This window comes from Trifolium pratense, linkage group LG6, assembly GCF_020283565.1.
Source record: "Trifolium pratense cultivar HEN17-A07 linkage group LG6, ARS_RC_1.1, whole genome shotgun sequence".
Classification (NCBI taxonomy): domain Eukaryota; kingdom Viridiplantae; phylum Streptophyta; class Magnoliopsida; order Fabales; family Fabaceae; genus Trifolium; species Trifolium pratense.
Genome location: NC_060064.1, coordinates 38,117,415 through 38,129,622, shown reverse-complemented (window position 1 = coordinate 38,129,622; position 12,208 = coordinate 38,117,415). Strand labels below are relative to the sequence as shown.

The window sequence follows — 12,208 nt, the reverse complement described above, 5'->3', positions numbered from 1 at the left end:
AACTCTCTGAAACCATTTAACCAGCATAATGGTTTCCAGAATAATATTGCATATATATATATATATATATATATATATATATATGTTTCTCTCACCTTAGTATTTATATAAAACCATTTAACAATACTAATGGTTTCAGTGTATAATATCTTGAAACCATTTAACATACCAAACAGGATGAGATTCCGAAAATACCAAATAGAATTAATATTAGTTTGTCTAGCTTTATCGTTCGATTATTCGAGAGATGAGCGAGGGATGAGCGGATGCAAACCCGTCGGTCCCCTTTTTAATCCAATTTTATTTATTAATTTTATTTGCGGAACAACCGGTAAGCAAAGCGCACGGCCAACGTTCGGTCATTCGAGGGTTTAGCGGATGTAAACCCGCCGGTCCCATTTTAAATCCAAATTATTTAATTATAATTTGTTTTGTAGGTTTTTATCATTTTTTTGATTTTTTTGGTTTAAATTAAACAAATTAAATAAATTAGATAATAAATAAATAAACAAATAACATCACAAGGGTTCATAAAGTAAGCAGGAGAGGTGCATGTAGCATGAAAGAATACAAGCCCAACCCACAAGAAGGCCCAGCGCAGCAACAAACAAAAAAAATAGGTGGATGATCTGGACTGTTTGATTAATCAGACGACTCATGCTTGATCAGGAGGGTGGAAGCACTAAGGCTGCTTGATCAAGAATCAAAGGCTAAAATGGAATGGCGCGCGGAAGTAACGATGCGCGCACGCGTAGGGAATTAGCATGCATGATAACTTTTGCACCTCATCTTAATTCCCCAATAAATTCTTATTTTTTTGCACTCTTTTCAATAAATTTAATGTTATGCAAAAAACAAATAATTAATATATTATTTTTCTCTCGTAACAGTCAATTGTTTTTTTTTAGGAAAAAACAATTGTAACAAAAAAAAATATAGCATGAACTAGTTTTATTGAAAAAGATAAAAGTAGTTGATAAAGAATTTAATTGACAAATCGTAACCTTAAAATACAAAAGCGACAATTAAATAGAAAGATAAATCCGACAAAAAACGACACTTAAAAAAAAAAAAACGGAGGGAGTATTAGGAGTTAAAACATGACTGAAAAAACCAAAATTAACCATAGGTAATTCCCTTGTCGTTGTCGCTTATAACTTCACCAATGCGATAAGCTTTTTCAACATCATCAAGTATTCTATTAGCTGCCTCCGAACTAACTACCAGGACCATCCCTATGCCCATATTAAATGTTCGTCTCATCTCGGAGTCTTGTATGTTCCCAGCCTAATGTGAGAGATTATTAATACAGAACTATACTTAAGATTTTGAAAATGAAAATTGAATTCAATTATATGCAAGTATCAGAAGTTGGTTATTGAAACATGTATTACCTCCTGAAGCCATTTGAACACTATAGGGACTTCCCATGAGTCTTTGTATATAAGGGCACCAAGGCCTTCTGGAAAAACACGGGGTATGTTTTCTGTTAAACCACCACCTGTGATATGGGCAATTCCCTTCACCCCTCCTTTGCTAACTAAGTCAAGCACCTGTTGATAAAATATGAGAAATCTTCAAAATCTAAAGAGAAGGAAACATCACATAGTAGAAAATTTATGACAGTGAAAAACGATGAATGACCTGTTTAACATAAATAACAGTTGGTGCCATTAAAGCTTCTGCAATTGTAATATCGCCACCCGGAAGTTTACCTTTCAATGATAGACCACTTTGTTCAAGCACACTGTTAACATATCAATACATTTCAGTAACCAATAATTTTAAAGCTTAAATACGATTTTAGTTTTTGCAAATATCATTCATTTTGATTTTAGTCCCTGTAAAAAATATTTATGCCCTTGTAAAATTACAAAAGTTTTAAAAAAGTCCCTAAACTACATTTTTCGATGATTTGGCCAAATTTAGGAAAATGTGGCACATGTTGACTGTACAACTGTTGCTGACTTGGCACTTTTAAATTATTTAATTAATAGTTATCTCTAATTAATTCTTTTAATCTATTAATTAAAAATGTAAAACTAATTAATTATTAAACCAATTTGTTTTATACAGTTAAATAATTAAACCCAAACACTCCTTGAAGCCAAAATTGATCTTTGTTGTGGATGTGAGAGTGGTAGTGAGAGAAAGTCACGGTTGTTGTGGATGGGAGACAGTTGTCTGGTGGTGGTGGTGGTTGTTATTGTGGTTGTGGAAACTGCCAAAAGCGATGCCTACACACCAGCGGTCTCAGTCAATGGAGTTCCGTCGACAAGGAACTCCTTAGGTGTTATTCAAGACTAAAATCAAAATGAGTCATATTTGCAAGGACCAAAATCATATTTAAGCCTAATTTTAACAAAATTGATAGATTTGATTACTCATCGTCAAAACCAAAACCAACCTTCTTACAAGTGAGAAGCCATTAGAATGAACTCCACTAGATGGCAAGCCAATAAGAATATCACCAGCAATAATGTTCTTTCCATCAATTACAGAATCTTTCTTCGCAATGCCAACAGCACAGCCACATAGATCAAAGTCACCTTCTCTGTAGAGACCAGGCATCTCTGCAGTCTGTAAGTGTAAAATTAACTAAGTCACCCATATTATCTCTTTATCAACAACCATATTTGCAGATGGTTGGGTATATGCGTAGGAGGGAGAACTATTTAAATAAATAAAAAACTAGAAAATATTTCAATACCTCTCCTCCTAAAAGAGCACAATCAGATTGCTTACAGCCAGATTGCTTACAGCCATCAACAATGCCTTTGATAACCTGAATAATAAGAAGAAGAAATGAAACAAGGGGAGAAACACAATAAGCTCTATTTAACCAATACACACAGAGCTCAAACCATAACATCAAATGCACATCCATTACCTTCTCAGCAACATCCACATCAAGGTGGCCAGTAGAATAGTAATCAAGGAAACCCAAAGGTTTTGTCCCCGAAGTAACAACATCGTTGACACTCATCGCAACCTAAACAGAAACAAGGATGCTCATAATACAAAAAATTCAAATATCATAACACATTTCCAAAAGTTTAAAAATTAAAATTCAGTTTCCACAAAGTTCACCAGATCAATCCCAATTGTGTCAAGAATGCCAGTTTCGAGGGCAAGCATCAGCTTCGTTCCAACACCATCCATACTGGCAACAAGGTACGAACCATCATCTGCTCAAAAGCAAAGGTGAGTCAAAATATAATAAAAGAACAAAACACGAGTGAAGATGAAAAAAAAGAGTACCTAAAGGTAAAAAACCGCCAAAGCCTCCAATCCCAGGCGCCATCTTCGCTATTCTTCGAACGAGTTCAGAACCTGCGTCGATATCAACGCCGGCGCCCCTGTACGTGAGACTTGCGCCCCCTGCTCCAGCAACCACAGTGTTCTTGCCCCTCTTCGACATCGACATTGATAATACGCCGCTGTAACCGCCGATTGGACAGCATAAATCGTGTCTGATTGCAGAGGAGCCATTGGACTTGATAGGGTTAGGCTTAGCTGATGCTACTGCAAGGTAACATGATAGCCCTGTGCATGCTCCCAAGATCATTGTTGAGACCAATACAAGAACTGAATAAATCAAATCAATGACGATAAGTTTCGCTCACTCAGATAGAATAAATCAAACCAAAATTAGTACATAGTTCATTCTAAAAAGTTTGTTGTTTAAGGTTTTAGCACAAAAATGAAAATAGCAATTATTGATACTACAATTTAACTATGTTTTATTTTTGGTCTCTATAAAAAAAGTAGCATGTTTTGGTCGTAAAAATTACCATAGTAGTTAATACCGGATCACGGAGCGGTGCGGCCAACCCCAAAATTGGCCCCAAAATTGGGATAGCGGCATTCCGGGGAGCGGGATGGCCGGGATGCCGCTATTTCATTTTTTTTATTTTTATAAATTACATAAATAATACTATAAACATATAAATTAGAACATAGAAGAAACAGAACGAAACATAGAAGACAGATTCTACACTAAAACAGAACAAAACATAGAAGAAACAGAACGAAACAGAGATTAGAACATAGAGAGAAAATAAAAAAGGCTTGGAGAAAGAAACAGATTAGAACAAATAAACAGAGTTTAGAACCAAAAAAAAAAAGAAACAAAGCTTGGAGAAAGAAACAGAGATTAGAACAAAGAAACAGAAATTAGAACAAAAAAAAAAGTACACTTGGACAAAAAAAACAGTGCAGACAAAAATAGAAATATAGAAGAAACAAAACAATCAGAACAAAGCTTAGAGAAGTAAAGAAGAAACAGAACAAACCTTGGTGTGAAGCTTTGATGAGGTGAAGTTGTGGAGAAGAAACAGATCTTGGAGAAGAAACAGATGAAGCTTTGAAGCTTTGAAGAGATGAAGAGTACGATGAAGCTTTGAAGAGGTGAAGAAGAGATGAAGTTTTGATGAAGCTTTGAAGAGACGATGAAGGTGAAGAAGAGATGAAGAGTACGATGAATTTTTTTTTGGATCGGTGAAGAGGTGCGAGGGAATAGATCGTGAAATTGGAACTGGCGGCTAGGGTTATGTGAAGTTGTGAACTGATAACAACAAATTAATTGTAAAATACCTAATATGCCCTTACTAAACTCAATAAAATTCCAAAAAAATCCTTTAAAACCCATTAACTTAGAAACCCAGTCCTGACCCGGGATTGAGACCCGCGACCCGCGCTGCTCCGCTCCATTGAGAACCCGGTTGTAGCGGCCGAGAAGCTTAGTTGCTCCGCTCCGACCGTTCCCATCCCGGTGAGGTACCGCTCCGCGACACCGGGATCCCGTCGGGATCGCGCGCGATTGAATACTATGAAAATTACTATACACGAAGTTTTTGTCCCTACGGTTAAACCACCTATTTCTAGTGGGCGCCTTCTAGGGTGGTCCCCACGGTGGGCGAGTGAGCTTATGCTAAACTTGCCTGTATAACATTTTTCTAAATGTTTTTTTTTTTACAAAAATCTTCTCCGCAGGTTGGGTCACCCATGACCACTGCCTTCCACCGATTTTCTGCTGTCAATTAACCAATGCAGAGAAATCACCAATGTTTTAAAATCAACATTTTAAGAAAAATTGTATTTAGCCAAGTTTGATTTCAACATCAACATAATGTATTTATTGTGTCATGTTTAAGAATGAGTTTATTTGGAAATTAATTTAGAACCTCACAATCCCGCTATAGTGGAAAGCAGACCTGTATCATAGCGGGGAGGGGTCTGCCGCTACACTATCCCGCTGTAGCGCCGCTATTAACATCCTAGGCTGTTGATGCATCTATTTGCAACTAGATTTAAATTATAAAGCAGGTGAAGAAATTCATGAACTAAATTAAATTAAACCTTCATATATAATATAATAAAAATGTAATCAAAACATAACAGAAAAACTGAGTCAATCCTCATGTACACAGGGCCGTCTCCGAGTATTTAGAGGCCCCGGGCAAATAATAAAAATGGGCCCGGTAAATAAAAATTAAGAGATAATTAGCAAATAAACTTAACATTTTACACAACAAATAAAATTATACAACATCAACAACATAACAACATCCTGTTCAACAACTAATTAACAAGGGAAATTGAAGCATTAGCATTTAGCAACATAGGGAAATTGAAACAACATCTTGAGAAAAGCTAATGAAACAATTAAACAAACAATATCCTGAGACAAGCTAATGATTTTTATAATAACAACACAGGGAAATTGAAAGCAGTACCAATATCTTAATATATGAATTGAAGCATAAACAACATCATCAACAATAGAAAATGAATAAAGAAGAATAAATTAATAATTAGAAAAGGAAAAAACTGATCAACTAACCTTGAATTTTGATTTTTCCTTGTAGGGTTAATGGGTTATGTTTTTCCCCTTTTGTTTTAGAGAGAGATAGAGAGGAGAAGGTCACTTCTTAGACTCAAAGGGAAGGCGACGATGATGGCGCGGTGGTCACTGGAGTTCACGGCGGTGCGGTGCGGTGGCTTCGGATCGGAAACAGTGAAGGAGAAGATGAAGAAGAAGCAGCGTACGCGTACTACTGATTGCGATAGAAACATGCGTGTTTGAGTTTTTTTTTTGTTGTTAGTAGCTTTCCCTTTGTTGGGCTTAACTTACTATTGGTTTTCTAACTACTATTTAAACCCCCCCTATATATAACTACCTAAATATAAAAAAAAAATTGAGGCCCCAATTTTTTGGAGGCCCTGGGCTTGGGCCCTGCCTGCCCTGGCCCAAAACCGGGCCTGCATGTACACAGGGAATCTAAACTGAGGTTTGAGAAAGCAAAATACAGAAAGAAAATATGAAACCTGGGATAGGATCCTAAATCGCTAAAACTCTACCTCTCTATGCCTCCAACAAATCCCAACAACTTTTTCAAAAAAAAAAAAAATCCCAACAGCAAAAGATGTGAGAAAACTAGGTTAAAAACACAATTTATAGTTTGCACTGCAGCAGGCTGTGATCTAGAGCTGTTACGCACACAGAGTAAAACTGTGCACCCTCGCAGAGCTGCTACGTGGCGCGATCTGACGCGATGGTACACTATAAGCTCGTGGACCCTCGGCACACAGGATTCCAGCGACTGATCAGCATCATAACGATAAAAATAAAATCATTAGTATTTTGTCTTACGGCTAAAGCATGGGTACTCCATTTGAAGGAGAGTACCGATACCGAGTACGTATTGGGTATTAATACGTATCTGGTACATCATGGTACGCACCGAAATCGTATCAATATTTTTAATTTTTTTTCTCATACAGGGTACACCATGGGGTATGCCAAACACAAAAAAATGGGATTTTTTTCGATTTTTTATCAAAAAAGAGTAAGACATATAATAAAAAAAAAAAAAGGAGACAGTTGTCTGATGGTGGTGGTTGTTGTTATTGTGGTCGTGGAAACTGCCAAAAGTGATGCCCACACACCAGCGGTCTCAGTCAATGGAGTTCCGACGACAAGGAACTCCTTAGGTGTTATTCAAGACTAAAATCAAAATGAGTCATATTTGCAAGGACCAAAATCATATTTAAGCCGAATTTTAACAAAACTGATAGATTTGATTACTCATCGTCAAAACCAAAACCAACCTTCTTACAAGTGAGAAGTCATTAGAATGAACTCCACTAGATGGCAAACCAATAAGAATATCACCAGCAATAATGTTCTTTCCATCAATTATAGAATCTTTCTCCGCAATGCCAACAGCACAGCCACATAGATCAAAGTCACCTTCTCTGTAGAGACCAGGCATCTTTGCAGTCTGTAAGTGTAAAATTAACTAAGTCACACATATTATCGCTTTATCAACAACCATATTTGCAGATGGTTGGGTATATGCGTAGGAGGGAGAACTATTTAAATAAATAAATAAAAAACTAGAAAATATTTCAATACCTTTCCTCCTAAAAGAGCACAATCAGATTGCTTACAGCCATCAACAATGCCTTTGATAACCTGAAGGGAAAACACCGCCAAAGCCTCCAATCCCAGGCGCCATCTTCGCTATTCTTCGAACGAGTTTGGAACCTGCATCGATATCAACGTCGGCGCCACTGTACATGAAACCTTCGTCCCCTTCTCCAGCAAACACCGTGTTCTTGCCCCTCTTCGACGTCGACATTGATAATATGCCGCTGTAACAGCCGGTTTGACAGCATAAATCGTGTCTGATTGCAGAGGAGCCATTGGACTTGCTAGAGTTAGGCTTAGCTGATGCTACAGCAAGGTAACAAGATAGCCATGTGCAAGCTCCCAGGATCATTGCTGAGACCAATACAAAGCGGTTAAGGGGAAGACTAGTGAGAGTGTGAGACTGTGAGAGAGAAAAGTATTTTGGTTTAGGTTTAAGGATTTAATTTATACCGTGTAAACAATTATACATGCCTTTAATGAGATAACAACAAAAATCATCATTTTTTTAACGTACAAAATTAAAGATAACAACAAAAATAATCTTTTTTTTTAAACGTACAAATAATCACAATTTAATCTAATATTATGATGAGTGACCTCTTAAGTCTTATGAATCTAGTATAGGATTTACGGAGGTGAAAGCCGTGAAAGGTGCTTGTTGCGAGGAGAGTTAAATGTCAGGGCTCCTTCCTTGGCTGCCTGTGTCAAACCTTTGTCCAAACCAGAGCTCAAACCATAACATCAGATGCACAGCCATTACCTTCTCAGCAACATCCACATCAAGGTGGCCAATGGCATAGTAATCAAGGAATCCCAAAGGCTTTGTCCCCGAAGTAACAACATCATTGACACTCATCGCAACCTAAACAGAAACAATGCAAAAAATTCAAACATCATAACACATTTCCAAAAGTTTAAAAATTAAAATTCAGTTTCCACAAAGTTCACCAGATCAATCCCAATTGTGTCAAGAATGCCAGTTTCGAGTGCAAGCATCAGCTTCGTTCCAACACCATCCATACTGGCAACAAGCAAAGGTCGGTCAAAATATAATAAAAGAAAGAACAAAACACGAGTGAAGATGAAAAAAAGAGTACCTGAAGGGAAAAAATTGCCAAAGCCTCCAATCCCAGGCGCCATCTTCGCTATTCTTCGAACGAGTTCGGAACCTGCATTGATATCAACGCCAACGCCATTGTACGTGAGACCTTCGTCCCCTTCTCCAGCAAACACCGTGTTCTTGCCCCTCTTCGACGTCCACATTGATAATATGCCGCTGTAACCGCCGGTTGGGCAGCATAAACCGTGTCTGATTGCAGAGGAGCCATTGGACTTGCTAGAGTTAGGCTTAGCTAATGCTACAGCAAGGTAACAAGATAGCCCTATGCAAGCTTCCAGGATCATTGCTGAGACCAATACAAAGCGGTTAAGGGGAAGACTAGTGAAAGTGTTGAAGTGGCAAAGTTTGTCACAAGAAAGAGGGGTTTGAATTGTGAACCTTTTAAAATTTTAACCTTATAGCACAATAAGAAGTGTTAGTAATTAAAATTAATTCTGTGTTAAGTGAGATCGTTCTAAGAATGATCTGTGCAGTGCAAATATGACAGTAGAAAATAAAAGTTAAGGGAAAGAGAATCAACACAAAGAGTTATCCTGGTTCACCCCTAATCTTTGGGTTACGTCTAGTCCCCACCACCTGTGAGTTTATCCACTAGAATCACTTAAAGTTACAGATTCAAGATCTACAATTCTTCTTTAATCTTGACCTAAGATCAACAATTACCAAAGCTCCTAGAGCTTTACACTTTCCTTGTCACCTTGACTAAACACACTCAATCAATAGTCACGTATTGACTTGAGCTATTACAATATGATTGATTTGATTCTAAGCTATTTTGATACTTAAAACAAAATGAGAAGCTTAGATAAAAACACTCTAAAAGAGATTGATACTCTGATTATGAAACAAAATTAGAGTGACTTAAAAGAGCTTTGAGCTTGAGAGATTGAATGTGATTGTAAGACTTAGAATGCTTGAAAACTCTTGCTCTTTCTCTTGGATCTGGTTGCCTTTTATAGATGCTTGCTTGAGATTGAAGCTTGGCCTTCAAGTATATCAGTTAGAGACCAAAATAGAGCCGTTACTCAGAGCCAAACAAGCAGCAGATATTTTCTGCATAATTGCCAGATTCTCTGCTCATTCTTGAAACAGTCTTAAACTAAGTTTTGCTTGGATTCACAAAAGCCAAAGGAGTGTGAGCTGTTAGCAAGTACAAATGGGTTGTTTCCTGCTTCCTTCCAATGTCATAGATCAGAATATAGCCGTTTGAAGCTTCAGAAAAAGAATCATGACAGTTGGAGGTGGTTTTGCAAAACTGTATGCAGGAACATTCTTGAATCATTCTTAAACCATTCTTTCAGCATATCAACAAGTGTGATGAAGCTTCATCCTTATCCCTTTGTGATGTGCAGCTGTTTACTAGCCTCAAGGACAACTCAAAAATAGCTTCAGCTTGGAAATAAAACAGCTGGAAAAGTACCATGGCATGTAAGACAAAAGTGTACTTGTATGACACCTTCATTGAAGAATGTTCCTTTATTGTACTTGGCTTCAAGTGCATCATAACTCATAGATCAGAACTTGTTGTTGCATTCTGATTGGTCTATGATATGTGATCAGATATTTCCATTGGTTGATCAATACCATAAAGGATCAAGCTCATAGTTTACTTTATGACTAGGAAAGCATATGCTTAAGTTCCATCAATATTGTTGATCCCAAAAGAGATTAATTCATGTAGAGATTTAATCCACTATTCCTTTGTAAAAGTGCTTATTTGTTTTGTCCTTAGTTGACTTGAATGATCAGAAAGCACTTAAACCAAAACGTGCTTCTATTCAAAAGTGCAGTCTGTGTCTGAAGAATGATCTTAGATTGGTCTTAAAACAACTTTGCAGGATTTTAACTTTGCAAGTGAGTTGTTAGAATCTGTTTAAACTTATACCACTCAAAAGCACTTGTTAGATAACAAAATGATCAGAATCATTTAAAATATAATTAAAGATGTTTGTAATCTTTAAAATATCAAAAGTGGATTTTGCCTCAACAAGTGTGAGACTGTGAGAGAGAAAGGTATTTTGGTTTAGGTTTAAGGATTTAATTTATACCGTGTAAATAATTAAACATGTCTTTAATGAGATAACAACAAAAATAATCCTTTTTTTAAAACGTACAAATGATCACAATTTAATCTAATATTACGATGAGTAACCTCTTAAGTCTTATGAATCCATTTTAGGATTTACGGAGGTGAAAGCCGTGAAAGGTGCTTGTTGCGAGGAGAGTTAAATGTCAGGGCTCCTTCCTTGCCTGCCTGTGTCAAACCTTTGTCCAAACCAGAGCTCAAACCATAACACCAGATGCACATCCATTACCTTCTCAGCAACATCCACATCAAGGTGGCCAGTGGCATAGTAATCAAGGAAACCCAAAGGCTTTGTCCCCGAAGTAACAACATCATTGAGACTCATTGCAACCTAAACAGAAACAATTCAAAAAATTCAAACATCATAACACATTTCCAAAAGTTTAAAAATTAAAATTCAGTTTCCACAAAGTTCACCAAATCAATCCCAATTGTGTCAAGAATGCCAGTTTCGAGTGCAAGCATCAGCTTCGTTCCAACACCATCCATACTGGAAACAAGGTACGAACCATCATCTGCTCAAAAGCAAAGGTGGGTCAAAATATAATAAAAGAAAGAACAAAACACGAGTGAAGATGAAAAAAAGAGTACCTGAAGGGAAAAAACCACCGAAGCCTCCAATGCCAGGCGCTATCTTCGCTATTCTTCGAATGAGTTCGGAACCTGCATTGATATCAACGCCGGCGCCATTGTACGCGAGACCTTCGTCCCCTTCTCCAGCAAACACCGTGTTCTTGCCCCTCTTCGACGTCCACATTGATAATATGCCGCTGTAACCGCCGGTTGGGCAGCATAAACCGTGTCTGATTGCAGAGGAGCCATTGGACTTGCTAGAGTTAGGCTTAGCTGATGCTACAGCAAGGTAACAAGATAGCCCTGTGCAAGCTTCCAGGATCATTGCTGAGACCAATACAAAGCGGTTAAGGGGAAGACTAGTGAAAGTGTTGAAGTGGCAAAGTTTTTCACAAGAAAGAGGGGTTTGAATTGTGAACCTTTTAAAATTTTAACCTTATAGCACAATAAGAAGTGTTAGTAATTAAAATTAATTCTGTGTTAAGTGAGATCGTTCTAAGAATGATCTGTGCAGTGCAAATATGACAGTAGAAAATAAAAGTTAAGGGAAAGAGAATCAACACAAAGAATTATCCTGGTTCACCCCTAATCTTTGGGTTACGTCTAGTCCCCACCACCTGTGAGTTTATCCACTAGAATCACTTAAAGTTACAGATTCAAGATCTACAATTCTTCTTTAATCTTGACCTAAGATCAACAATTACCAAAGCTCCTAGAGCTTTACACTTTCCTTGTCACCTTGACTAAACACACTCAATCAATAGTCACGTATTGACTTGAGCTATTACAATATGATTGATTTGGTTCTAAGCTATTTTGATACTTAAAACAAAATGAGAAGCTTAGATAAAAACACTCTAAAAGAGATTGATACTCTGATTATGAAACAAAATTAGAGTGACTTAAAAGAGCTTTGAGCTTGAGAGATTGAATGTGATTGTAAGACTTAGAATGCTTGAAAACTCTTGCTCTTTCTCTTGGATCTGGTTGC

The 12,208-nt window shown here is 37.2% G+C and overlaps 2 protein-coding genes across 3 annotated transcripts; both read right to left on the bottom strand.

Moving 5' to 3' along the window:
- Nucleotides 1–936: 936 nt before the first annotated feature.
- Nucleotides 937–6,048, bottom strand: LOC123889918 (phosphoribosylformylglycinamidine cyclo-ligase, chloroplastic/mitochondrial-like). 2 transcript variants are annotated; one of them, XM_045939432.1, is made up of 9 exons: nucleotides 5,846–6,048; nucleotides 3,262–3,588; nucleotides 3,091–3,188; nucleotides 2,891–2,992; nucleotides 2,711–2,785; nucleotides 2,408–2,580; nucleotides 1,645–1,747; nucleotides 1,395–1,553; nucleotides 937–1,287 (listed from the first exon to the last, which is right to left on the bottom strand). In XM_045939432.1, the coding sequence occupies exons 2-9, from the start codon at nucleotides 3,566–3,568 to the stop codon at nucleotides 1,120–1,122; spliced, it is 1,185 nt and encodes a 394-aa protein (XP_045795388.1). In that variant the 5' UTR covers nucleotides 3,569–3,588; nucleotides 5,846–6,048; the 3' UTR covers nucleotides 937–1,119. The 2 variants fall into 2 exon arrangements, with proteins under 2 accessions (XP_045795388.1, XP_045795387.1); XM_045939431.1 differs by lacking the exon at nucleotides 5,846–6,048 and adding an exon at nucleotides 4,296–4,609.
- A 963-nt stretch (nucleotides 6,049–7,011) lies between these two features.
- On the bottom strand, nucleotides 7,012–11,542 carry LOC123889917 (phosphoribosylformylglycinamidine cyclo-ligase, chloroplastic/mitochondrial-like). The gene is made up of 5 exons (XM_045939430.1): nucleotides 11,236–11,542; nucleotides 11,062–11,159; nucleotides 10,874–10,975; nucleotides 7,421–7,480; nucleotides 7,012–7,286 (listed from the first exon to the last, which is right to left on the bottom strand). The coding sequence occupies exons 1-5, from the start codon at nucleotides 11,540–11,542 to the stop codon at nucleotides 7,065–7,067; spliced, it is 789 nt and encodes a 262-aa protein (XP_045795386.1). The 3' UTR covers nucleotides 7,012–7,064.
- Nucleotides 11,543–12,208: the final 666 nt, after the last annotated feature.

Coding starts and splice junctions, on each gene's coding strand:
- LOC123889918 (XM_045939432.1), bottom strand. CDS start 3,568: ATGATCTTGGGAGCATGCACAGGGCTATCATGTTACCTTGCAGTAGCA. Junction 3,189..3,261: donor TGGCGGTTTTTTACCTTTAG/GTACTCTTTTTT, acceptor GCTTTTGAGCAG/ATGATGGTTCGTACCTTGTT. Junction 1,288..1,394: donor TGTTCAAATGGCTTCAGGAG/GTAATACATGTT, acceptor CTCTCACATTAG/GCTGGGAACATACAAGACTC.
- LOC123889917 (XM_045939430.1), bottom strand. CDS start 11,542: ATGATCCTGGAAGCTTGCACAGGGCTATCTTGTTACCTTGCTGTAGCA. Junction 10,976..11,061: donor ACACAATTGGGATTGATTTG/GTGAACTTTGTG, acceptor GTTTCTGTTTAG/GTTGCAATGAGTCTCAATGA. Junction 7,287..7,420: donor GTGCTCTTTTAGGAGGAAAG/GTATTGAAATAT, acceptor TTACACTTACAG/ACTGCAAAGATGCCTGGTCT.